General features: G+C 38.0%; 6 protein-coding genes across 7 annotated transcripts; 4 read left to right on the plus strand and 2 right to left on the minus strand.

Annotated features, from left to right (window-relative positions):
• The first annotated feature begins 6 nt into the window (after positions 1-6).
• surf6 (surfeit 6) lies at positions 7-1888 on the plus strand. Its single transcript, XM_072454586.1, has 4 exons — positions 7-212; positions 372-560; positions 634-713; positions 1114-1888. Exons 1-4 carry the CDS (start codon positions 119-121, stop codon positions 1798-1800), a joined length of 1050 nt encoding a protein of 349 aa, XP_072310687.1. The 5' UTR covers positions 7-118; the 3' UTR covers positions 1801-1888.
• Positions 1889-2265: 377 nt separating this feature from the next.
• Positions 2266-5151, plus strand: kyat1 (kynurenine aminotransferase 1). The gene is made up of 13 exons (XM_072454584.1): positions 2266-2364; positions 2456-2511; positions 2637-2784; positions 2850-2999; positions 3305-3391; positions 3468-3593; positions 3678-3798; positions 3874-3950; positions 4036-4125; positions 4447-4633; positions 4705-4778; positions 4872-4958; positions 5033-5151. The coding sequence occupies exons 1-13, from the start codon at positions 2290-2292 to the stop codon at positions 5090-5092; spliced, it is 1338 nt and encodes a 445-aa protein (XP_072310685.1). The 5' UTR covers positions 2266-2289; the 3' UTR covers positions 5093-5151.
• Positions 5152-5453: 302 nt separating this feature from the next.
• spout1 (SPOUT domain containing methyltransferase 1) lies at positions 5454-7687 on the plus strand. The gene is made up of 12 exons (XM_072454585.1): positions 5454-5572; positions 5650-5689; positions 5856-5966; positions 6052-6211; positions 6280-6369; positions 6451-6500; positions 6581-6711; positions 6809-6881; positions 6975-7073; positions 7151-7253; positions 7336-7483; positions 7573-7687. Exons 1-12 carry the CDS (start codon positions 5531-5533, stop codon positions 7663-7665), a joined length of 1140 nt encoding a protein of 379 aa, XP_072310686.1. The 5' UTR covers positions 5454-5530; the 3' UTR covers positions 7666-7687.
• An 894-nt stretch (positions 7688-8581) lies between these two features.
• st6galnac6 (ST6 (alpha-N-acetyl-neuraminyl-2,3-beta-galactosyl-1,3)-N-acetylgalactosaminide alpha-2,6-sialyltransferase 6) lies at positions 8582-11144 on the minus strand. The gene is made up of 6 exons (XM_072454588.1): positions 10976-11144; positions 10711-10770; positions 10419-10613; positions 9093-9505; positions 8898-9005; positions 8582-8826 (listed from the first exon to the last, which is right to left on the minus strand). Exons 2-6 carry the CDS (start codon positions 10726-10728, stop codon positions 8640-8642), a joined length of 921 nt encoding a protein of 306 aa, XP_072310689.1. The 5' UTR covers positions 10729-10770; positions 10976-11144; the 3' UTR covers positions 8582-8639.
• A 514-nt stretch (positions 11145-11658) lies between these two features.
• Positions 11659-14202, minus strand: st6galnac4 (ST6 (alpha-N-acetyl-neuraminyl-2,3-beta-galactosyl-1,3)-N-acetylgalactosaminide alpha-2,6-sialyltransferase 4). 2 transcript variants are annotated; one of them, XM_072454590.1, is made up of 5 exons: positions 13954-14202; positions 13731-13871; positions 12468-12877; positions 12287-12394; positions 11659-12197 (listed from the first exon to the last, which is right to left on the minus strand). In XM_072454590.1, the coding sequence occupies exons 1-5, from the start codon at positions 14044-14046 to the stop codon at positions 12011-12013; spliced, it is 939 nt and encodes a 312-aa protein (XP_072310691.1). In that variant the 5' UTR covers positions 14047-14202; the 3' UTR covers positions 11659-12010. The 2 variants fall into 2 exon arrangements, with proteins under 2 accessions (XP_072310691.1, XP_072310690.1); XM_072454589.1 differs by having other exon boundaries at positions 13716-13871.
• Positions 14203-16048: 1846 nt separating this feature from the next.
• miga2 (mitoguardin 2) lies at positions 16049-22461 on the plus strand. Its single transcript, XM_072454591.1, has 15 exons — positions 16049-16271; positions 16364-16562; positions 16639-16754; positions 16838-16952; positions 17020-17147; positions 17279-17396; positions 17594-17700; positions 18075-18187; positions 19376-19448; positions 19541-19627; positions 19715-19813; positions 19969-20103; positions 20189-20242; positions 20328-20444; positions 20525-22461. Exons 1-15 carry the CDS (start codon positions 16176-16178, stop codon positions 20723-20725), a joined length of 1758 nt encoding a protein of 585 aa, XP_072310692.1. The 5' UTR covers positions 16049-16175; the 3' UTR covers positions 20726-22461.
• The last annotated feature ends 212 nt before the right edge of the window (positions 22462-22673 follow it).

The following is a 22673-nucleotide window of genomic DNA, read 5'->3' on the forward strand; positions in this document are numbered from 1 at the left end:
TGATTTCAGTGTTACCACTTCCGGAGCACGGTTGTTTCTCTCCCACACGTGCGTGCTGTATGTTTTACCTGTGTGATCTTTAATCTAATGCGTAGCGTGCGGTTTTCCTGGATCGGACATGGATCTAGTCTCTAAGGATTTATATATTCAGAAACTTGCGAGTCGCGTGTTTTCCCAGCGACCACCGCTGGAGCCGAAGAAAATACGATTTGGTAAAATGTTACTGGCTGTTCATCAATGTTGCGTATTATCATCTTATTTTATTATACTTATTCAGGCCCAGTTGTTTAAATGCGTTATTATGAAACGTTACCAAATTAAACAGGCCAACAGTTCATTAATACTTACTGTTTAACATATTGCTTTTGCAGGACACTTGAAGGGAACTGCTAAAGATAATGCCCCCTCTAAGAAGAAGAAAAAGTTAAAAAATAAACCAGCTCTAAAACTTCAACAGAACAAAACTGCAACCAGTCTTGTGACTCAGAAGGTCGGGAATAAACCGACCCCAGATGTAGTCAAATCTAAGGCCATACATGGAACTACAAATCTGAAGAAAGGTACATTATTAAACAACATATGTTTCAGATGGGAATCTGATCATAAAGCTCTGTATAATGTTGTCTCCCACAGATAATGGAGAGATTCGTTTTTCTGGGGTAGATATGCTGCGTAAGAGGCTGCATGAAAAGATAGAAGCTTCCAGAGGACAGGTATGTCATTTTATAGGTTGAATTAAAATAAGATTAATACAGTATTTCTTATCTGTCTGTAGTCATGTTATTAGAGTAAAGTAAATGTATCCTCCACTGACTTTTATTTTCTGATCAATCCAGACATAATACTTTCACCATCTTTCTGGACAACTTGATTTATGTATAATGTACAATACAGTTAAATGTCCCAACGAGTAGACTACTAAGGTCTTCATGTACACAATGTCCATTGACCTCATTTCTGAAAACTATTTGGATTAACTGCTTATATAATTATATTATTGTTGTCACAATTGTCATAATGTATTTAAATTATGACGTGATATTTTGCTTAGTATCGTATGCACTCCCAACCTTTTTAATGTAATATTTAATCATAATTTACTGTGCCTCCAAGGGTCTGCCAAAGGATGCTTCATCACCAGAGGTACAAGCCAAAAGGGCGAAGCGAAAGCTTGAGCGGGAACGCAAAAAAAGGAAGAAGAAGGAGATTCAAATGAAGAAACTGTCTGAAAAAAGTGAGCTAGAAGCAAAGCCAGAGATTAAACTGGAGGATGAAAACGCACCTGTCTGTAAGAGGGATGAAACTGCTATTGTATTCAACAAAGTGGAAACCGTAGAAGAGGGATATCAAGATAAAATTCTAAAGAAGAAAAACAAGAAAAAGAGTTTAAAGGGGCAGATAACGCCACTAACTGGGAAGAACTACAAGCAACTGCTCAGTCGCGTGGAAGCGCGTAAAGCTAAACTCGAGCAGCTGAGAGAGACGGATGTTGACAAGGCACAAGAGATGGAGAATAAGATGAAATGGACAAACTTACTATACAAAGCTGAGGGAATCAAAATTAAAGATGATGAAAAAATGCTGCGTGTTGCATTAAAAAGAAAAGAAAAAATGAAAAGTCAGAGAAAGAATAAGTGGAACCAGCGCAGCGAGAATGTGGTGGAAAAGATGCAGCATCGACAAGACAAGAGAAAAAAGAACATTCAAAAGCGCAAGAAAGTGAAAGTGGAAAAGAAGAAAGACCGGGCACGCAAAAGAGGCAGAGTCCTCCCAGAAGACTTAAAAAAGGCCGGCATTTAGAGAAAATTATACATGTATGTGTGTACAGTGTGAATACGGGGAGAAAACCTTTCAAATGTACTCTGGGCACTGTTTTTGAAGTCAAGACGTTCAACTTCATTCAAAACCTGTGACACTTTTTCTACCATGGACCACTCTTGAATAGGGGTTTGTCAATAAATAAATGTTTTGAATGTAAAAAAAAATTGTCGTGTATAATTTGAATACCATGAAAAACTTAATTCCGTGTACATAGAAATGAACCAATATATTTGCAGTTTATTTTAAGACGAGGCCAAACTACGTAGTTAATCTTGCCACGCCCATACCGGAAGTGGAAATGTGATCCAAGGACTTGAAAATATAAATCTGTTTCTTTTCTCGTGTAAATGTTTAACTCTACTTTTATAATTCTGATGCTGTGTGTCGACGTGTTTGTGCGCGTTTAGTGTGGTAAGCTGGCGTATTTGTGCTGAAAATGAGACAAGTGTAGATATTGAGTGTTAATTAATGGGAATTACTAGGACCCTTGTTCTTTTACGCGTTGTTCGGCCGAGATCACCAAACATTACTGCATTTAACAAGGTTTGTCACGCAAGTCTGACTCAATGCTTTTTGTCCTAATAGATTATTTTATCCCACTCAGTTAATTTTCGCAATATCGTCCTCTTTTTAGATAATGTCGCGACAAATCCATGCGCGCAGAGTCGAAGGTGTGAGTAAAAATGTTTGGTAAGTCGTAATTTTATTTAAATTATGTTCTTCAAAGTGTTCGTTTATGGACTCAAACGTACTCGATACTTAAAATCACCCGTGATTGCTGCACGTGATCGTGATTGATGGATTGCATGTAACAGGGTTGAATTCACACAACTTGCTGCAGACTACAAGGCTGTGAACCTTGGACAGGGATTTCCAGACTTCTCCCCCCCTAAGTTTGTCCAGGAGGCTTTCTGTACAGCTGTGATGGGAGGGCCCCAAATGCACCAATACACTCGAGCTTTTGTAAGTAATGACATCATGAAGACACACATTTATAGTTTTAAATGTGTCATTCTGCTGCTTCACAGGGACATCCACATCTGGTTAAAAGTCTGGCCACGTTTTTTACCAGGATTGTTGGCCATGAAATACATCCTTTAGAAGACATCCTTGTCACGGTTGGAGCTTATCAAGCACTGTTCTGTGCATTTCAAGCTCTGGTTGATGATGGAGATGAAGTAAGAGATGCTCATGATTTCATACTTATTAGTTGCAAGTCCAGGTTCAAAGACATATCAATTGTTTCAGATGAGTGAAAATATTAAAGGTGCACAATGAAAACTTTCTGGGGAAGGGCAGTCACTCACAATGCTTTCTTGCCATTGCACATACATACATGTATATATAATTTATATATTTATAATTATATAATTTATATAATATATATTTATATAATTTATATTATATATATATGTGCTATGGCAAGAAAGCATTGAAAGACAGAAAGCATATATGCTTTGTATAATCTTTAAAATATTTGTAGGTCATAATTGTAGAACCTTTCTTTGACTGCTATCAACCAATGGTCCTGATGGCAGGTGGAAAACCTGTGTATGTGCCTCTGCGACCTGTAAGTGATTCACATATTATACATCAATAATCATCATTTTTTTCAAATAATCTTGTATTATAATGTCTTTGCACAGAGAAGTGAAGACAAAATGGTTTTGTCTAGTGCGGACTGGGTTCTTTCAATTGAAGAACTGTCTAGTAAAATTACTCCACGCACTAAAGCGATTGTTATTAATTCTCCCAATAATCCTTTAGGCAAGGTAAGACGCCCTTTATGTGTTGTGTACAAGAAAATGACTGTAAATACAGTTATGAGATGCACAGTTGACACTTTTCAAACACAGGTATATAAGAGGGAAGAACTTCAGGAGATTGCAGACCTGTGTATCAAACATGATATTCTGTGTATCAGTGATGAGGTCTATGAGTGGTTGACATATGATGACACTAAGCACGTTAAGATTGGTGAACCAATTTTTTTTTTTTTTTAAAGTGCATATTTAGTCATACTTAACTGATTCCTATTCTGGTTTTTGACAGCTAGTCTTCCTGGTATGTGGGAAAGAACCATAACTGTTGGCAGCGCGGGGAAGACATTCAGTGCTACTGGATGGAAGGTATTTAGATTCTTAATTTTAATAAAGCTGGAGAACTCACTGACCTGATTAAAGTATAAATATACCATTTTCTTTTCTTTTGTAGGTTGGATGGGCTATTAGTTCAGATCACATTATCAAACACATGAAAACTGTACATCAGAACTCAATTTATCACTGTGCAACTGCTGCCCAGGTAAATCACATCTTTATCTAGACCAGTGGTTCTCAACCTGAGGGTCATGAAATGATTTCAGGGGGTCCTCAGGCGATATGATACAATAGAAAATGTATACAGTAGTCCTGACCTGAAATGCAGTGGTAAATGTACATAGATTATAATTTTTTGGCCTAGGTGAAAAACCTAACCCTAACATTAGACATTTTCCTGACTGAAAATCATCAGTCCAAACAGAGTTTTGCACCAAAACTGATATCTCAATTTGCGGACAAATGTAAAAAAAATATATAAATGCTTTTGAAGTAAATTGGCCCATGTTGGTTGCTCTTATTTTAGGAGGCTGTAGCTTGTGGATTTGACAGAGAATATGAAGTCTTTGGGACTCCAGAGAGCTACTTTCAGCAGCTGCCTGCAATGCTGCATCACAAGAGAAACAAGTTAGCCTCGTGCCTTGAAAGTGTGGGTTTGAAGCCCATTATGCCAGAGGGAGGTTACTTTATGGTAGCTGACATTTCTACTCTTGGTAAGTAAATGTTAGTATTAGATGTGTGGATGCCACATCTGTTAATAATGGGCCACTCCTTTCATTTTTAGGTGTAGACCTTAAGGATCAAGACTCAAAAGATGAAAATGATTTTAAATTTGTTAAATGGTTAATTCGGGAAAAGGTAATAATACTTATATTTCTATTGTATTTAAAATACATACTGAACTCATTTGAGGTTTGAATTATATCAACGTGGTGTGTTTTTTTGTTTTAGGGTTTGGCCACTATCCCAGTGTCAGCCTTTTTCAGCCCAGAGCACCGGAAAGACTTCAACAAATATATTCGATTTTGTTTTGTCAAGGTAAAGTGAAATACTGCCTTTCCAGTCCATTGAGTTATGTGGTTTATGTTGTATTATTGTTGCTGTTTTAAAAGGAGGATTCAACCCTTGATGCAGCAGAAGAAATATTGAGAAAGTGGAGTGCTACAGAGTAAATATTGTATAGTCTGTAATTGTGTTGCTATTTTCAGTAATCTAATCGGAAAAAAAACCAGCAAATTGTATGACGCTTATTATATATAATCTAGAATATCTTGCTGAAAGCTGAGCCATAGCAGAAGAGTGTGCTTTGAATAGACATTCAATTTAAAATGAGAGATGAACTTGTGTCTTGTGGCTAAAAGTCTGTCAGATTATTTTTCTTTTTTTTTTAATGTAACTTCTGAAAACTATAAAATGATTATCATCACACAATCAAAACAATAAAATTACAGAAAACAAAAGTATCAGTTTATTATGTTTTATAGATTGCTTTGTTGCACACCATGGACGATAATAACCTTGTTGCACACGGTTGCGCCCGTGGGTTGCACATGTCTCGTACGTCACATCCGGGGACCCGGAAGTGAAAGACTCACGTTGTGTGGTTGAAAATGTCAACTTCTAATACCCCGAAGAAAACGTCCCCATGCCAGGTATAACATCGTTGTGTGAGTGAAAATATATGACTAATGTAGATAATAATGTTCTCACGTTGTCCTGCATTGTGCAGGGAGAAGGCCACGTTAACTGGAAGAAAAGGAAAGCAGAACGTGAGTAAATAAGAACGTGGAGCTAGCACATACAAACCAATACTGATGGACTATTGAAGGCATAAACCTTTAAATTTGAGAGATTGTCCTAAATATGTTTGGGTAATGAATGCTGTGAATTCTTGAATAATGTGGGTTTTTATATATCATTTATTTTCTGTTTAAGTTAAGGAAACTCTCAAACAAAAGAAACATGCCAAAATTGTCAAAAAGTTGGAGAAGGAAAAACAAAAAGAAGCTCAAAAAGAAATGTCTCAACAGAACCAAAACAATAACGGTATTCATGTTTTGCAGCATTTGCAGCATTTCTAATTGTGTGAGCAGTGAATGGTTCAAATTAAAAAGTATTTTGTCCTTGACAGGGCGGCAGTACACAGTGAGCGTGGCTTTACCTGGGTCAGTTCTGGACAATGCACAATCAGCAGAACTTCGTACATATCTGGCTGGGCAGATCGCTCGGGCCTGTGTGGTCTTTTGTGTGGATGAAGTGATAGTATTTGATGAACAAGGAGAAGATGTAAAGTAAGTTAGTCAGAACAAAAGCAAAAATAAGATGGTCAAAAAGCTTATGTTTTTATGTTCTTTTACAGAAGTGTGGAAGGTGAATTCAAAGGAATTGGGAAGAAGGGACATGCCTGTATTCAGCTTGCCAGAATACTTCAATATCTAGAATGCCCTCAGTAATAACCTGGTTTATATAGTTGTTTGTGTACATTTGGTTGTTCATTTTTCTGACTTTGCCTGTATGTTTTCCCATCAAGATATCTCCGCAAGTGGTTCTTTCCTAAACACCAGGATTTACAATATGCAGGTAATCATGGGTGTGTTTTCAAGCTGAAAGGTTTTGACCAAATTTGATCAAATCATCATTATTGTACTTCAAAATACTAGGATTGCTTAACCCTCTGGACAGTCCTCACCATATGAGGATAGACGAAGAATCTGAATACAGAGAAGGAATAGTTCTGGAGCGACCAACCAAACAAGGAAAAGGCTCATTTGTTAACTGTGGAATGAGAAGGGTATGTGCGTTTTGGGCATCTAAGTATCTAGTTTAAGCTTTCATCAATTCATCTTCCTACTTAAAAATGTAAACACGATGATTATTATTTTTTTAAGGATGTTCGCATTGACAAACCATTGCAGTCGGGGCTTCGAGTCACAGTACGACTCAATAAAACCCAGAGTGAAGGTATTTGTCATTAGTAACACACCTTTATTCAATAACTGTATAATCTCTAGTTGTATATGATGCATAATATATACTTTTATTCTCCCTTGTTAGAAAGCAAAGTGTACAAAGGTCTTGTGGTGGCTCCTCGTGTGCCCAGGACAGAAGGGGGGCTCTACTGGGGTTACACCGTTCGTCTGGCGTCTTGCCTCAGTAAATTTACATTCAAGTTTAAAAAGCACTATAAATGCATAAGAGACCATCGTATCCAACTCACTTTGTCCGTGCAGGCGCCGTATTTACAGAAAGTCCATATAAGGATGGATATGATGTTACTATTGGCACATCTGAGAAGGGCCGTAACTTGGACCAGACATCTCTAACACCTTTTAAGTATGTTTACAGTAAAGTTTAAAGCGTTTGTTATATTTGGTTTCATATTGTGTAATTGTTAATCTTCTGTAACATTTCCCAGACATCTCTTAGTTGTTTTTGGTGGCCTTCAAGGCTTAGAAGCAAGTTTAGATGCTGACCAGAACTTGGATGTGACTGACCCTAGTGTTTTATTTGATCTCTACCTGAACACGTGTCCTAGTCAGGGCAGCAGGACCATACGGACAGAGGTGAGAGATGCAGATATAAAGATAACATTTACAAACGAAAATGTGTGTGTATATGAATAAACTGACCTAAATTGTTTTGTTATCAACAGGAGGCTATGTTGATTTCAATGGCAGGTCTGAGACCGAAGATTATTGCAGCTTTCTCAAATGTTTCTAATGATTCACTAAAGGCACATGACTAAATTAAAACACATTTGAATACACGTCACTTGAATGATTTTCGATCATTCAATCCACAAAATATATACATAGTTGTATCATTATGTGTTTATTAAAGCATTTGAGAGTGACCAATAGAAACCCAGAAACAGACATATCAATACAAAAAATCCAGGTTAGCAAGGCAATGTATTAAAGATTAGTTTGCATGCCATTGATTTCACCCTAAACTACTGTATTGGATAATGGATCCAAAACCTCATAACTTAAAAGCATTTCACTTGTGATATCTTTTTTGTAATGTCTATTTTGTACCCAGTATTTGTTGTAAATTGTAAATAGTTCTATGTTTTGATACACATTTGTATTAAAATAATCATGCCTTAGTAATTAAGTCTAATTTGAATGCAGTGTCTGGTTATTTTGAATGCATGCATTGGGCTTAAAATGGTATACATGTTTTCTGTGAAGACTCCTTATTTCTTACATATGGAGTAAAAGTACATACCGGTCATTTTCTTAATGCACTGAATCAAATTTACTTTGAAGCTGAAATAAGTTCTTGAAATGTTAAACACAAAGCTTGAACGATGTCACAATCTTTCTTGTTGGTCACTTGTATATATGTAGCAAATCCTAAGATGTACTAAATTCCAAGTTTCGGACATAAATTACGTGCAAAATACAATTTATGGTTCATAAAAATTCATTTAAAATGTGTTCTATTTACAGTAAAACCTCAAAGTGTGAGGATTGGAACAAAACATATATATATAATATTTATTTACTGTATATATTATATATACTGTGTATGTATATATTTACTGTATATATACATATATATACTGTGTATATATATATATATATATATATATGTATAGTGTGTATGTATATATATATATATATATATATATATATATATAAGGATAATTCAAGGCTTCACTCAACAACAAAACAACAGTGTTCCACTTCTTTTCCCTCAAAGTTCATTGGCTTGTCACCAGCTGGGATGAATGAAGCTGATGTTGTACTGCTTTGCCCAACGCGCAAATACCTGTTTTTCAGTAATAAAACGATGGTGGTTTCCTTTTTTGCCAATTTCATTCTGCATATAAGTTACACATTCGTCCGGTCCACGAGGTTTGTAGTAATGATAGGGCATCTTTTTGGACACAGGCTTCTTTCTATAGAAAATACAGTTGTGTTATAACATTAGTGGTAATTCAAATTGTGTGCATTCACCTTCTGCACTTACCCACAATGATTAGGTGAAACCATTCCATAAACTTTGATATTATCACATATTTCAACAGCTATGACCATAGTAAACCAGCCTGTGCTCAGCCATGAGTGAGATCTTTGTCTGTAGGATAAAGACAGTGTATTGTGTATCAAAGCAGTAATAAGAATAGCATTTGTTATTGTATTTGTTTAAAAAAAATATACTCACCTATCCCGACCCGTTTCTCGCAAAAAAAGACTGTCATATTTTCGCATCTTACTTGGTGTTATACTAAAGCATGAGACATTTGTGTATGTCATGCTCACTCTTTGGATCAGTCTATATAATGCTCCTTTAGAATCCTTCCCAATTTTGTTTGGTGGTCCCCAGAAGATGATTATGGGCTGTTTGTCTGCACGATGCAAGAACTCATTAGGCCTGCGGACCACCCTGAAGACACTGGAATGTGCTACCACCCTCAGAGTGGTCCTGTTGCCCACATCATTGTCATATCCGAGTGTGGGAGCATCATTCATGCGTATCACACATTCAGTCTGGTCAATCTCTTGTCCAGCTTTTGTTCCCAAAACATGACTTGAGCTGGACACCAGGGCACAGCTATGGCAACGCAAGTTCATGGTCTGAAAAATATACATGTTTGTTCGATTAATTAATAAATACCCAACTGAAGAAACAAACACATGGTTAAAAAATAAATGAAATAGAGTACATTATATTGGTCCCTTAATCACTCTAAAGTGGCACTGTTGGAAGTAACAACTCCTCCAGAGGAAGCGGTTTCTACTTGTATCTGCGCTTTTATCTTCTATGTCTTTGCCTTGAGGGCTCAAACAGGATGTGTATAAAACACTGATAAAGACCCACTGAGTGTGATGCTTTCAGTGGTTGGCTCCATTTTACAGTACTTCACTAAAAGATGATAGAGTCCTGGTCCAGTAAACCGACTTTCTCATGATGGAGAAACCCCTTTTTGCTGGCCAGTCAAGGGGAGTTCATCCTGCTCAACTACTTTTTGTTTTTGTTTTATTTATAAGAGTTCTTCTATCAAGAGTGTTTTTTTAAACTTCCTATAAGTTATCTGTCCTTTCCCTCTGTATCTACTGCGTTGTAACAACGAAATTTCTCCATGTGTGGACAATAAAGGAATATCTTAGCTTCTCATACTACTATATACAGGAAAATGCAAATAGAGCGCCACAGTGCTCTATTTGCATTTTCCTGATGTTCCTGCATTGAATACAAGGTCCACTCAAGTCCACCCTCACCAAATCTGTTTCTGGTGGTAGGGTCAGACACAGCAGTTGCCAGCTGGAGGTCACTGCAGGGCTCTGGCTGCTACACTGCTGCGTTGTTTCTTACAGGAACTGATCGTGGTGCTGTTCAGTGGACCTTCTACAGCCCTGTTCAACTCTTCTAGAATAACTGTCTAGCTTCAGGAATTCCTCTCTGCGATGTCACCTCAATATGAATTATTACCAGAAGAGGTTGAGCATGGTTTATCTGAATATTAATAGATCCAAAATGTTGGCCAACCTTGTTTCCATAAATGGGCACATAGCCCTCTCTCAAAGCCCATTTCTTCAAATCTGTGATCTTGAGAGCTTGATGTGTTGACACATGGAAAGGAGAAAAGCCAGCATCACTGGCATTATTGGAGCCATAAAGGATGAGGAGAGTCATCAGGACAAGGCCAGCCGCACAGATAACCAGTCTGTGGCTCTGTTGCCCCTGTAGTGACAAGGATAATACAATGGCATGTTATTACTGTTTATTAAGTTCTCATACAGGGCAATGGGTTTCACACATTCCCATTTTAAGTTCTTACCTTGCTAGTGAGCCCCATACTGTTTGATTTGACTCTGAATCTGCCTGGTTGGCATCATACCTGTGAGGACAAAATGCAATAGGCGAGTACGAGACAACGTCAGAGCTTAACATGCGCGCAGTGATATACAATGACCACCAGAACAATAAAGAGCCCGATAGAGAACCACAAACGAGGCTTTCCTCTCCTGCACATTTGGGAACTCCAGATTAGCGCATGAATTGCCATATTATGATGTTTGGGGTTCAGCATCCTCCTGTCCTACCTTTACGGAGGCGATACAGAAGACACGATATCTCCTCCAGACGTGATCGGGGCTCCGTGTTATTGTGCGTCTCATTGTCCACCAGCCTGATATCTCTACTTTACCGCTGTGGGGCCCGTGTTAATCAAACACATCCACGGGCCTGTGAGCTCTTCTGTTGTCTTCCTCTGCCACTGCCCCACTGATGACGTCACGTTTCTCTGCTGCGGCGCCGTTAGGAATAAACCTGTTTATGCTATTTATAAGAAACAGAAAGACTTAACACAAGTGCGCATCCTCGAATATGGAAGAAGAAACGTTTTCAAATCACCTATTTTTGACTGCAGTTGTTCAGTGAAATCTGGACAAATTCATTTACTAGACATAAACCTCAACATCTTAGACATAGAACAGTTTGACTCATTTTTCTCAAGAAAATAGCAATAATGATTACAAATGATAAAACAAAGCCTCACAAAGACATTTTAATGAATAAATAAATAAACCTTTATAACTTGAATGATTTAGTTGTTGTAACTTTTCTATGTTGTACTGTCGTCTTTTTATTTAAAAAGTAATGACCTTTGATTTGCCCTTGAAGGACATTCATCAAAAAGCATATGGTTATTTGAAACAGCATTTACTCACACAGACCTTACATGTGAATGCAAACATACAAATACGCTGAGGTTTTGGCTACGCCCTTTGGATACAATGAAAACGTTAAACACATTCAATATTTGATCAACTTACATTCCAGATGTAGGCTAATACTGTATAGGCAAGATTGTGCAAATAAAAATGGTCATGTAGGCCTTCACAGTTATCAAAGGCAGACACTAAAAAGAATGAATACAAAAATACTTGTCGGGGGCAGCAGAAAGAACACAGTAGATGCATCACATAGTTTTCACGCCTTTGAAGACAAGGTTAAACGAATGTTCAGGTAAATGTGAGCAGAATTATAAAACATGCTCTGGAGCGCAATTAAGCACTGGTTCATGTTTGACTGTAGAGGACAGAGTCTGAAATACGTTCACAGATGTGTCTCCTGCTTTAGAGCCTCCACGATGGATGTTTGAACTCCATCTTGTGACGCGTTGCCCATTTGGCATAGATGGCTTTTTCCGTGATGAAGCGGTGTCCTCCTCGTTTGGTGTTCTCGTGAATGTTGTACATGCGGCACTCGTTGACACGCTTGCCCTCATAGTAATGGTACGGGACGACACTGTGATTGGCGCGGCTGTTAAAAGACATCGAAAGATAAAGGTTAAGGTTGTAATAACATGACAATGACAACCACAGCAGCGCTTAACAAGAAAACGTGTGCACCTGCAGTAATTATTATCAATCATTCCATACACATCGATGCTGTCACACATGTCCAAGGCAAGAATCATTGTGAAAAACCCTGTGCTCAAAAAAGCCCCCGTCTTCATTCTGAAAGTAGATAAAAGATTACTACCATACAAGTCTGAATACTTTGAATTTTTGGTCAATTCTGCTGGCCTACCTGTTTTTCCCCGTCTCATTTTGAAACACGTTGTCACAATATTGAATCTTCTCTCTTGTCACGGCGTAAATTTTGGCTCGTGGATATTTCTTTGCTATTTTCACAAGAGCGTTGAAAACTCTTCCTTTTCCATCCTGTCTCATGTTCCTATCCGGGCCCCAAAACACATACGTAGTGTTTGCAGATTGTCTAAAATAGTAGTGCTGGTTTTTGATCAGTAAGGGCACACTCGTATGAGACACAACTCGGACTGTAGTGCGACTGCCGACGTCCTCCTCATACCCCACTGTGGGTGCGTTGTTCATTCTAATCACACATTCATTAGTATCAATTTCCTCTCCAACGGCGGCTCCGAGCATCTGGCCTGAGCTAGAGACCAAGGCACAATGGCTGCAGTACATGTCCAGAAACTGCAGATAGAGCAGGAAAGAAAATGTGTATTTATTAAGGTGTTTTTTTATGTTTGAAAGTGAACTATGGCTGTATAAAGAAAGAAGGTTCAATATTTCATAAGTACGTTTGATTATTTTACCTAGTTCTGTCATTACTCACTATACAGACCATTTCTGACTAATACGATGTAACTACAAAGATATTTAGAGTGTGAAGTAATAGACCTAGTACTAAAAATACAAAAATATATAAAGATGGATTTAGATATCGCCTTTCATGTCACCCAGAGTGCTTTACAGTGCATTATTCATCCATTAGTCACTCCATACTGGACGGTGGTAAGCTTCTGTTGCGCTGGGGTAAACTGATAAATAAAATAAATTGATGCAGTGGCTTATTTCCTTATGTATGTGTAAGGGTAATTAAAACAAGGTGTGTAGGCTTTTATTTCAAGATTAGTTTTCCAATATTTAAAAGCTGAAAATACCAGACCTAAGACACAGACCCACGAGGCAGGGGGTAGTCACGTGTTTTCCACCCAGGGTCACGGGGACCCCTTAACACTAAGGACCCAGGAGGCACTAGGAATGGTTTCGGATTTTGGGTGAAACTGTGAAATTGAATAGTGTTTGGAGGGGAAATGTAGAACATGCTATTTAAGAATTTTTAGGATGATTTTGGACATCATTAAAATAGTGATGAAAATATAGTGATGATTAACATAATGCACAACTATAGCAAAGATTTATTTGCCTTGTACCCGAGTTAGGGGGTACTGAGAGAATGAGACAAAAAGTCTGGGAACAGACAAGATCTATTCATAAGGGAAAAGGGAATAAGATTTAGCCTACTTACATGTCTGGTTCTTACCTGGTCCATCCTACCAGCTGTGATTCGAGCATAGCCCTTGAGTTTTGTCATGTGCAAAGCATTATGAAAGGTGTCCCGTTTGATCAGATGTCCAATCCAAAACAACAAAGTGAGACTAAGCAGACTTAGCCAGCGGAAACACTACATTGGAAGACAAACAAAATCAAACAATAAGCAATCTTAGATATGTACATAGAAGATCATTCTGGTGTGACCGGAATACCTGTGATCGTACAAGGCTTTTTACAGTGCCTATGCCCAGAAAAAACATTTTCAGTAATGTCATACAGAACACAGGGAAAAGCTGCGATTTCATTGTAACCGTTACTTAGGTCACATATTTTCTTAAAAATGTTATATCCGCAGTCATTCTCAAGGTTCAAAATATCGTCCATGTGGTATCTCTAAAAAAGCCATTTCCCCAGATTCTAACGGAGTTATCACGCCCAAATTGTTGTCCAATCCGTTCTTGGTAGATGTCAAGTCAACACTATTGTTACCATAGTGCAATTTCCAACAATAAAAGGACCACTCTTTGTACAAAACATACTTGCATTTATTATGAAAGCTAAATAGAAATCGGACCTAGTACTTGAAACATTTCCAGGTACAAGATTATGTGGTGCGTTCATTGGTGCGGGTAAAGTCCACTTCCGCTTCTTCTTTTTCATAATATTAAGAATAATTTAGCGGTGTAAATCTGTAGTTGTATGATAAATGATGTGGCTCGTAAAGTAAATTATGTAGTCCTTAAATTAATATGTAAAGTAAGTATTTCTATACCAAAGAAATTTAAATTCGCGGACATATGTTGGAAGAGCACCTAAGCTGTTTTTTGGATGTTCATATATTTTGTAGATTATGTAGAATATTATGTAGATATGTAGAATCATTCTTTGCTTAATATTTGTAGTGGCTATCTTGACTATTAAACGTAATTTATCTTTTTAAATAAGCGGGTAAGACGTAGCGTGGTCCGTTTGCGTGTGAATGGCTCCGCCTCTGGGCCCCGCCCCTCCCGCGCGCCCCTGAATCTGAATGTCATTTGATGGCACTGCGCCTTGAAAATACACGGTATGTCACTCGTTCTCATGTAAACTCAAAGCTATCACTACAACACTATCAACTGTGTTTTTGATCAACTTGGGCGCATGGTTTGAATTCACTGCGGTGTTTTACAAATCCAAGCAGAAGCAGTGATGTAGTGATGCTGACTGTTCAGAGCTAGGCTAACACTGCTACTGCTAAAGTCAACCCATTTTATTTCATTTCATTGTGTTTAAATTGTCTCTATGGATCAGAAGATTGTGATATCGACTGGTGGAAGAAAAATGATATGGTGCTTTCTTCAACCTTGTCAACATCTAGTTCTTTACGCTCATAAGTTCAGAATCAGAAAAGGTTTATTGCCATGGTCAATGAAAATAATTCACAAACATAGGACCTTGTTTTGGACACCAAAATTTTTCCATGTGTGGACAATAAAGGATTATCTTATCTTAGTACATCCTCAGCTGGGCCTTCTTGATGAGGGAGCTGATGGTGGGCTCCCACTTGAGGTCCCGGGTGATGGTGGTGCCGAGAAAGCAGAGGGAGTCCACGGTGGTGATGGGAAAGTCTGTGATAGTGAGGGGGGGCTGGGGGGCTGTGACTTTCCTAAAGTCCACGATCATCTCCACTGTCTTCTAGGCGTTGAACTCTAGGTTGTTACCGTGGCACCAGGACACCAGCCGGTCCACCTCTCTTTTGTAGACGGACTCATCCCTGTCTGAGATTAGCCCGATGAGGGTGGTGTTGTCTGCAAACTTCATCAGTTTTACTGAGTCGTGGCTGGAGTTGCAGCAGTTTGTGTACAGGGAGAAGAGCAGAGGAGAAAGTACACAGCCCTGTGGAGCTCCTGTGCTGATTGCTGATAGTCCGCGTGTCTGAGACATTCTTCCCCAGCTGCAGACACTGCCTCCGATCCGTCAGGAAGTCAGTGATCCACTTGCAGGTGGAGTCAGGCACGTTGAACTGGGAGAGCTTGTCCTGGAGCAGAGCAGAAGGATGGTGTTAAATGCAGAGCTGAAGACCACAAACAGGATCCTGACATAAGTTCCCTGGGAGTCCAGGGGCTGCAACACTGAAACGCTGAGGCAGCCTTCAGCGTCAAAATTCATGTGTCATTCACTTTCTTTTCTCACCGTATGTCTATGATATGGTAGTATGTCTTCTACCATATTTACAATTGCTGCATCGCTTACATTTTTTTGTTGATTGTTGCTATTCTTTTAAACCATAAAGGTTGCCTGAGAAATATATATATTTTTCTTTCCTAGGAAAAATGCTGGACTAAAAATGGAGTATGAGTTCGCACGTGAACTTAATAAATCGTGTGGCTGACTTCTGAGAAAAAAAGGAGGTCTGTGTCCAGGTGCATGTAAAGGAGATTGACGTTTTGCAGTCATGTCGCTCCAGCGATCAGATGGGATGTCCATTGCCCATGCTTTGGCCATGACTGTAGCAGAGATCCCCGTGTTCCTGTACTCTACGTTTGGACAGGTCAGTCACAACTTATTTATAGTGACTTGGATCAACTGTAACAATTTCAGTGGTCAAATCCTCAAATATGTACTACTACTTCTGTTTTCTAGTCTGTTTTTTCACAACTTAAGCTTACTCCAAGCTTAAAGAAGGTGCTGTTTGCCACAGCCCTTGGAAGTGTGGCCTTGGCTCTCACTGCTCATCAGCTAAAGCGACGAGGGAGAAAAAGAAAAGCAAGAGAAGGCCAGAAGACTGTAGGAATTCCAGATGCACTGATTAAAGCAGGCCGGCCCTCATCACTAAAGCGTGGTGTGTATGACTGCCTGTCAAAGCAAAGCTTATTATTCAGTACATTTGATTGAAAATATTTCCCCTGCATGTTCAGGTCCACCCACAGGACGGCAAATGATGAGTCCCAGCACTCGTAGCAATGACACCATGAGTGGAATATCTTCTCTTGCACCCAGTAAACATTCAAGCTCTTCACATAGCTTGGCATCTGTAAGATCTGAATGCAGTTTTTCTCTACATGTTTAATTTAAACTTATTCATTAATCTAGGTTTTGTCTACGCTTCGGTTTCAGATGCGAGTTCCAAGCTCTCCAAATCAGTCAGCAAAACTGACTCTGGAGGACGAAACTGTTGTAGAAGAAAGATTAATAGTAGAAGACGCAAATGCAGATAATCTTTATTTAATGGGTATGCACATGCTCATGAGTTAATTTTTCTTAATGTATCTATTTAATACAACAAAGAAATGCTGCAGGAATGGAGTTGTTTGAAGAGGCTCTGCGAAAATGGGAGCAGGCACTGAACATACGTCACGGTAGAGACTCCACCTCCAGCAACGACAGCCTTGCTCTGACGGGAGCAGCGTATGAACAGCCTGCTCTGGTAAATACAGTTCACAAGCATTGCAGGATACAGCTATGTGTCTGTTATGTTTCTCTCAATATCTACAATTATTGTCATTAATTAATAATAACTATTATAATGCAAATTTATTTTTGTTATTATATTTACAGAATGAAACTCGAAATAAAGTGTTTGCAGAGAAGCTGGAAACTCTGTTACACAGGGCGTATCATCTACAAGAGGATTTTGGGAGCAGTATCCCAGCAGATAGTGTATTGGCAGACTTTGGTAAGCAAATTAGATACTGTCACAGGATGTGCAGCTATTTGGGAACATTATTCTTGGATTGCTTTGTCAACTGCATCAGATATCTTTTTTATATTACTATTATTATTATTATTATTATTATTTTTATAATATTATATTATATATAATAATATTTTTTTTATAATATCTTACATTGTTTCTGCTGGTCCTGTTTGCAGAAAGTGAAGGCACTCTCATCTTGCCTTGTGTGGAAAATTTCCAGAGACTGCAAGATGACGATGCTACTACTGTTGCCTCTGATGACTCTTTCTTCTCAGCTGCAGAGGTAATTACCTGGTTCAATTTAGCAGACTTTATACTTGTGTGGTTACTGTATAATATGTGCATATTATATAGTTGATTGGCATCTTTGTTTTGTCTTGAACAATGTAATTTGTTGTTGTGGAAATCCCAATAACACAGCTAAATTCTGAAATTTTAGCACTTGTTTCACCCGTTTATATTAGTGATTCTATGTGGCGGCAAGTGGCATTTGTGTTTTCTTGCAAAAAACAATTGGTGTCCAGCTGGAGATCTATAGCTACCACACAACAAAAGCATAAATTCCTGTGTGATATAAATATATAGTCTTATTTTTTTACAAGGTGATTGTAAAATACATGATTTACATGTAATGTTTTAAATTATTATTCTTTACAGATTTTCGATGCTTTATCACTTGAACAAGTCTACCAACCATTGAGGCCTGCTGCACTTTATGAAGAAGCGCTTTCTTGTGCGCGGGAGGGAAAAGTACCCTACAGATCATTGCGGTAATGTAATCTTCAAATATTCACTTCAAAACACACTTTCCAGCTATTTTATTAAATACATAAGGTTTCAATGCCTTGATGCCATTAGCTGTTCTTAAATGTGCTTGGGAACTGTCCACTGCCTGGTGCCCCACATATCAGAAATGCTCTTTCGTGACATTTGTGTCATTGTGGGTTAAAAATGTAGTAGTCTTAAGTTTTAGGGTAAACATCAGCCCTCAGGACAATACTAGTCTAGCTGTCCTCCAGGATCAATTCTAGCTCCTCAGACAAGTACTTTCAGATTGACTGTGGCTTCCTGATGGTAGCCAAAACTTCTCAATTTCAACACACAAGATGGAACTGGTGTAGTCTGGACAAATGAGACCTTGAGTACTCTATCTACTATTGTGCAGTGTGTTTATGAATTGCTTACTACAGAACTACTTTCAGATGTCTACAATATAGGATGACCTGAGCAGAATTAAATGCTTTTGTTATCCATTCATGCAGTTGGTATTTTTATACTAAAGCCGTCTGTTGCATCTGAGAATACATACTTCTTAGTGGTTAATTCCACCTGTCACACTCTCGGAGCCTGACGGAGGATCACTACCGGTAATAGGAAAAACCAGTGGAGAAAAGTAGATGATTTGTTTGATAGAGCTGCATAAACCTCTGAGAAGCTCTGAGACACATATGACAATTTCACCAAAATAGATCATCAGCTCATGATTTGATTTCTACCAAAACCTTGACCACTCATGAACATAATGCAACAAACTTTTGATGGACTTATTATCACAATGTTTGCCAAATCAGTTCAGAGGGCAGTTGTTAGGTATTCCATTTCAAGTTTACATTTTTACTGACAAATTGGTGAAGGATGAGCAACCACGTAAACCAATACGTTCTCTTCCACTACACCTCACTAGGGCCATCTTCTGGTGCACCTGTTTCATTGCTTTGTCAAGTTGCACATACAAACCCAAGACAGGGCAGAACTGTCAGAACAGAAATATCTAATTATATTTGTGGATTACTTGGTATGTTATGATACAGTATGTGGTGAATGACATGTCGGTAGCAATTTTAAATGAATTGGCAGCAGTTCTCTTCCTCTGTGTGTTGTATTTGGCAGCCGCTTGCACTTTAGCCTTCTGGGACAATATTTTCTATTCTGATTCTACTTTTGATGCTGCTTTATAGGACAGAATTACTTGAATGTTACAGTGATCAAGATTTTCTTGCCAAACTTCACTGTGTGAGACAAGCATTCCAGGTTTGGTCTTATTCATACAACTTATTATCTGTTACTTTATAACAGTAAAGTGTTTGACCAGTTTTGTGCTGATTTTTTTTTTTTTTAAATAGATGCTTCTTTTGGATGAAACTCATCGAACCTTCTTCATGGAGACTGGGAAACAAATGATTGCCGGTCTAATGGTAAAGGCAAACAAAGTGAGTGTACCTCTGTTTACACAAGTTTGTGTCTCTGTACTCTGGACGTATTGAATATAATGCGTCTGGTTTTTCTCCTCATTTCAGAGTCCTAAAGCATTTTTAGAAAGCTATGAAGATATGCTGCTTTACACTAAAAGAGAGGAAACTTGGCCCGTTACTAAGATGGAGTTGGAGGGTCGCGGTGTGAGTAATTTCTTTGATCACATCTGAACCAGTTATTTTTCCCTTTATAAAAGTTATTTTCTGATGTCACACACACAATCAAATCTAGAAATCCGCACTTAATTATTTATTTCCTCCTCTTTTGACTTGTGTATCCAAATGTACTGTACCTGTAGGTGGTGTGCATGAACTTTTTTGACATTGTGTTGGACTTTATCCTGATGGATGCATTTGAAGACCTGGAAAGTCCTCCTTCGTCTGTAGTGGCTGTGCTTAGGAACCGATGGTTGTCTGACAGCTTTAAAGAGACGGTAATGAGATTCCTGCAATAAAGCATCTGCTGTGAGCACCGTTCTTTGTAATTAATCACAAGTTGCTGTAATTGCTGTTTCTTAGGCTTTGGCCACTGCCTGTTGGTCAGTCTTAAAAGCCAAAAGACGTCTTCTAATGGTGAGTTGCTGCAAATCCTTATTGTTATTCTTGTGTGTGTATGTGTAATCTGTCTTTATTTTGTTTATAATCTGTTTCTCTTTAGGTTCCTGACGGGTTCATCTCGCATTTCTATGCCATATCGGAACATGTAAGCCCAGTTTTAGCATTTGGATTTTTAGGACCAAGGCAGCATCTAAGTGAAGTGTGCACAATTTTTAAGGTGAGTTACAGCAGAAACAAAGGATCACAACATGTATCTGCTGCTCTTAATGAAACTAACACACTTTTCCTCATTAACAGCAACAAATTGTTCAGTACCTTAAGGATATGTTTGATCACGACAAAGTCCGCTTCACCTCTACCAGTTGTTTGGCCGAGGACTTACTGAAACTCTCTCACCGCCGCAGTGAAATCTTATTAGGGTATCTGGGGATCGAAAGCCTTCTAGAGCTCAACGGTGCCCTGCCCCGAGAAACGGAGGAAACTTCTGGCCTTCACTGATGTTGGTTCCTTTCACACTTGAACACATGAACAAAATGCTTTTAAGTGTAGATCTGTCTCTGCCAGGTATATTTTTAGACGTGTTGCAAGGAGCTCGACAACCTTTCAAATATAAGCCGATGCTATGTGATATAAAACTTTGATCATAATAGTTTTGAACGTGCAAGCATCTGGTATGTAAATGTATGGTAATTGACCAATTCCAAATCCAAAATTTATTTTTTAAAGGCAGCTCACCCTATTGTTTGGTTAAGTGGACATACATGGTCCATAAGAGTCTGCCCATGCCTGAAACAGCAGGTTTGTATAATCAGACCACCTTACAACCTAGATGGGGGGGCAAGGACCAGTCTTGTAGGGCTGCACCGTATAAGAAAAGATTATCTGCAATAATATGGATATCGCAAAGCTAAACGTATCCAATGTTTTAATTTGGGATGCAACAATACTAATTATTATATCGAATCCTTCATGATCCTCACAATAACACACTCAATATGCACGTCACTACAGTGTGTTAAGCATGCTTTAATTTTCATATACAGGAAGAAAACTTGTATTGCTATTTAGCATAAATATACTTTTTTTTCCCTCTATGAGGCCTAAAACGAAACTGCTTTTCTATTGTGACCCATCAAGATGTGTATCAAGTCAGGGGGAAAACTCTTGTTGCATCCCTAGTTTTAATATACTTTTTGACACAATTAAAACTGTCAATCTTTAGCCCAAACTCAAGCTGATGTTTTTTTTTTTAATATATATATATATAGATTAGATTTCTGGCCGTTTTCCAGGTGAATTGCAATAATTTGCAGAGAAAATGTCTCTTGTTCTTCATGAAAATGTTAACAGACGTGGGGGTTTTAAAGAGGATACGGGGACTAGAAAACCTCACAGGCCTATAATAATTAATACAGACAGTCAAGAATTGTATTGGTATGTATTTATTGAAATCATGGCAAGAAACAATATTGTATGTGTATATTTTGTGATACAGCTACCTTTTGAAAACTGAGTTTTTGGCCTAATTTTCTTTTTTTTTTAATGACAATTTAGTACAGATATAACCAAGGGTATTAAATTTGCAATGTCAATGGCTTAATGAAGTAATTTGAGGGTTGATGGTCTTAAGCAGATTTTAATCAAGATTGAAGGCATTAATTGTGGTAGTTTTTCTTCCCTTTTTTGCCATTTTGTTATTAAAATCTATGTAATTTATTTATTTACAAAATTTAGACATATTCCTTCTCACCTTAAAACTTGTAGAATATGCGATAAAGCCTTTCTCTGTAAACATGGTTGCACTTTATTGGACTATACCATCATGGGGATGCCTTCAGTATTTGTATAACTCATATCAAATGTTTCAAGTTTATTTTGATTCTTCTTTTTGCAACACAATAGAAGTGTTTAGAACAAATCTGTTTTTGTCATATCCTCCTCACCGGCCTTGCTCCGCTGCATCTTACTGCATTTGTAAAGTCTGTATTTAGACACAAATGGGAAACCCATTCTGACCTTGCCTTCTTTATTTATATTTGGAAAAATATTATTATATAAAGAGCAGTCCCACTTTTGCCTTTTATTTATTTTGTCTACATATGCCAGTATTTGTGTGTCTGTGTGTACATTATCCATCTTAAATCCTATTTTTTGTTATCAAAATATTTTTTTTTTCTATTGTGCTGTCTTTGAAATTGTCAAATCAACATTAATAAAATAAAATCTAAAACAATCATCTAGGACTTTCCTTTCTGTCAGACAATTTCGTACATATAGAAGACGATATGTAATCTCTACAATCAGGCATAACAATTCTGCATTTGCCTGGATGACTGACCCATGTTTACTTGCTTCTCTTTGGGAGGTTGGTTACAAAAGTTTCCTACTCTTAAATAAAATGAAGTGTTAAAGTGTTTCAAGCAGCAGTCCCAGTGCCACTGAACCA

The sequence above is a fragment of the Eucyclogobius newberryi genome, unplaced genomic scaffold (assembly GCF_026437365.1).
Source record: "Eucyclogobius newberryi isolate DKJ021-1_F unplaced genomic scaffold, fEucNew1.0.hap1 SCAF_2, whole genome shotgun sequence".
NCBI lineage: Eukaryota > Metazoa > Chordata > Actinopteri > Gobiiformes > Gobiidae > Eucyclogobius > Eucyclogobius newberryi.

Excerpts from the sequence above, each read along its gene's own strand:
- surf6 (XM_072454586.1), top strand. The coding sequence starts at position 119 with ATGGATCTAGTCTCTAAGGATTTATATATTCAGAAACTTGCGAGTCGC. Across the intron at positions 213-371 it reads GCCGAAGAAAATACGATTTG|GACACTTGAAGGGAACTGCT; the intron begins GTAAAATGTTAC and ends TTGCTTTTGCAG. Across the intron at positions 714-1,113 it reads TAGAAGCTTCCAGAGGACAG|GGTCTGCCAAAGGATGCTTC; the intron begins GTATGTCATTTT and ends TGTGCCTCCAAG.
- kyat1 (XM_072454584.1), top strand. The coding sequence starts at position 2,290 with ATGGGAATTACTAGGACCCTTGTTCTTTTACGCGTTGTTCGGCCGAGA. Across the intron at positions 4,634-4,704 it reads AGCTGACATTTCTACTCTTG|GTGTAGACCTTAAGGATCAA; the intron begins GTAAGTAAATGT and ends TTTCATTTTTAG. Across the intron at positions 4,959-5,032 it reads TTCGATTTTGTTTTGTCAAG|GAGGATTCAACCCTTGATGC; the intron begins GTAAAGTGAAAT and ends CTGTTTTAAAAG.
- spout1 (XM_072454585.1), top strand. The coding sequence starts at position 5,531 with ATGTCAACTTCTAATACCCCGAAGAAAACGTCCCCATGCCAG. Across the intron at positions 6,212-6,279 it reads GAACAAGGAGAAGATGTAAA|AAGTGTGGAAGGTGAATTCA; the intron begins GTAAGTTAGTCA and ends GTTCTTTTACAG. Across the intron at positions 6,501-6,580 it reads CCAGGATTTACAATATGCAG|GATTGCTTAACCCTCTGGAC; the intron begins GTAATCATGGGT and ends TCAAAATACTAG.
- st6galnac6 (XM_072454588.1), bottom strand. Across the intron at positions 9,506-10,418 it reads TGCCCATTTATGGAAACAAG|ACCATGAACTTGCGTTGCCA; the intron begins GTTGGCCAACAT and ends TATATTTTTCAG. Across the intron at positions 9,006-9,092 it reads CGAGAAACGGGTCGGGATAG|ACAAAGATCTCACTCATGGC; the intron begins GTGAGTATATTT and ends TTTATCCTACAG.
- st6galnac4 (XM_072454589.1), bottom strand. The coding sequence starts at position 14,046 with ATGAAATCGCAGCTTTTCCCTGTGTTCTGTATGACATTACTGAAAATG. Across the intron at positions 13,872-13,953 it reads AAAGCCTTGTACGATCACAG|TGTTTCCGCTGGCTAAGTCT; the intron begins GTATTCCGGTCA and ends CTTCCAATGTAG. Across the intron at positions 12,878-13,715 it reads ACCAGGTAAGAACCAGACAT|TTTCTGGACATGTACTGCAG; the intron begins GTAAGTAGGCTA and ends CTCTATCTGCAG.
- miga2 (XM_072454591.1), top strand. The coding sequence starts at position 16,176 with ATGTCGCTCCAGCGATCAGATGGGATGTCCATTGCCCATGCTTTGGCC. Across the intron at positions 17,148-17,278 it reads CGTATGAACAGCCTGCTCTG|AATGAAACTCGAAATAAAGT; the intron begins GTAAATACAGTT and ends TTATATTTACAG. Across the intron at positions 20,243-20,327 it reads CCAAAAGACGTCTTCTAATG|GTTCCTGACGGGTTCATCTC; the intron begins GTGAGTTGCTGC and ends GTTTCTCTTTAG.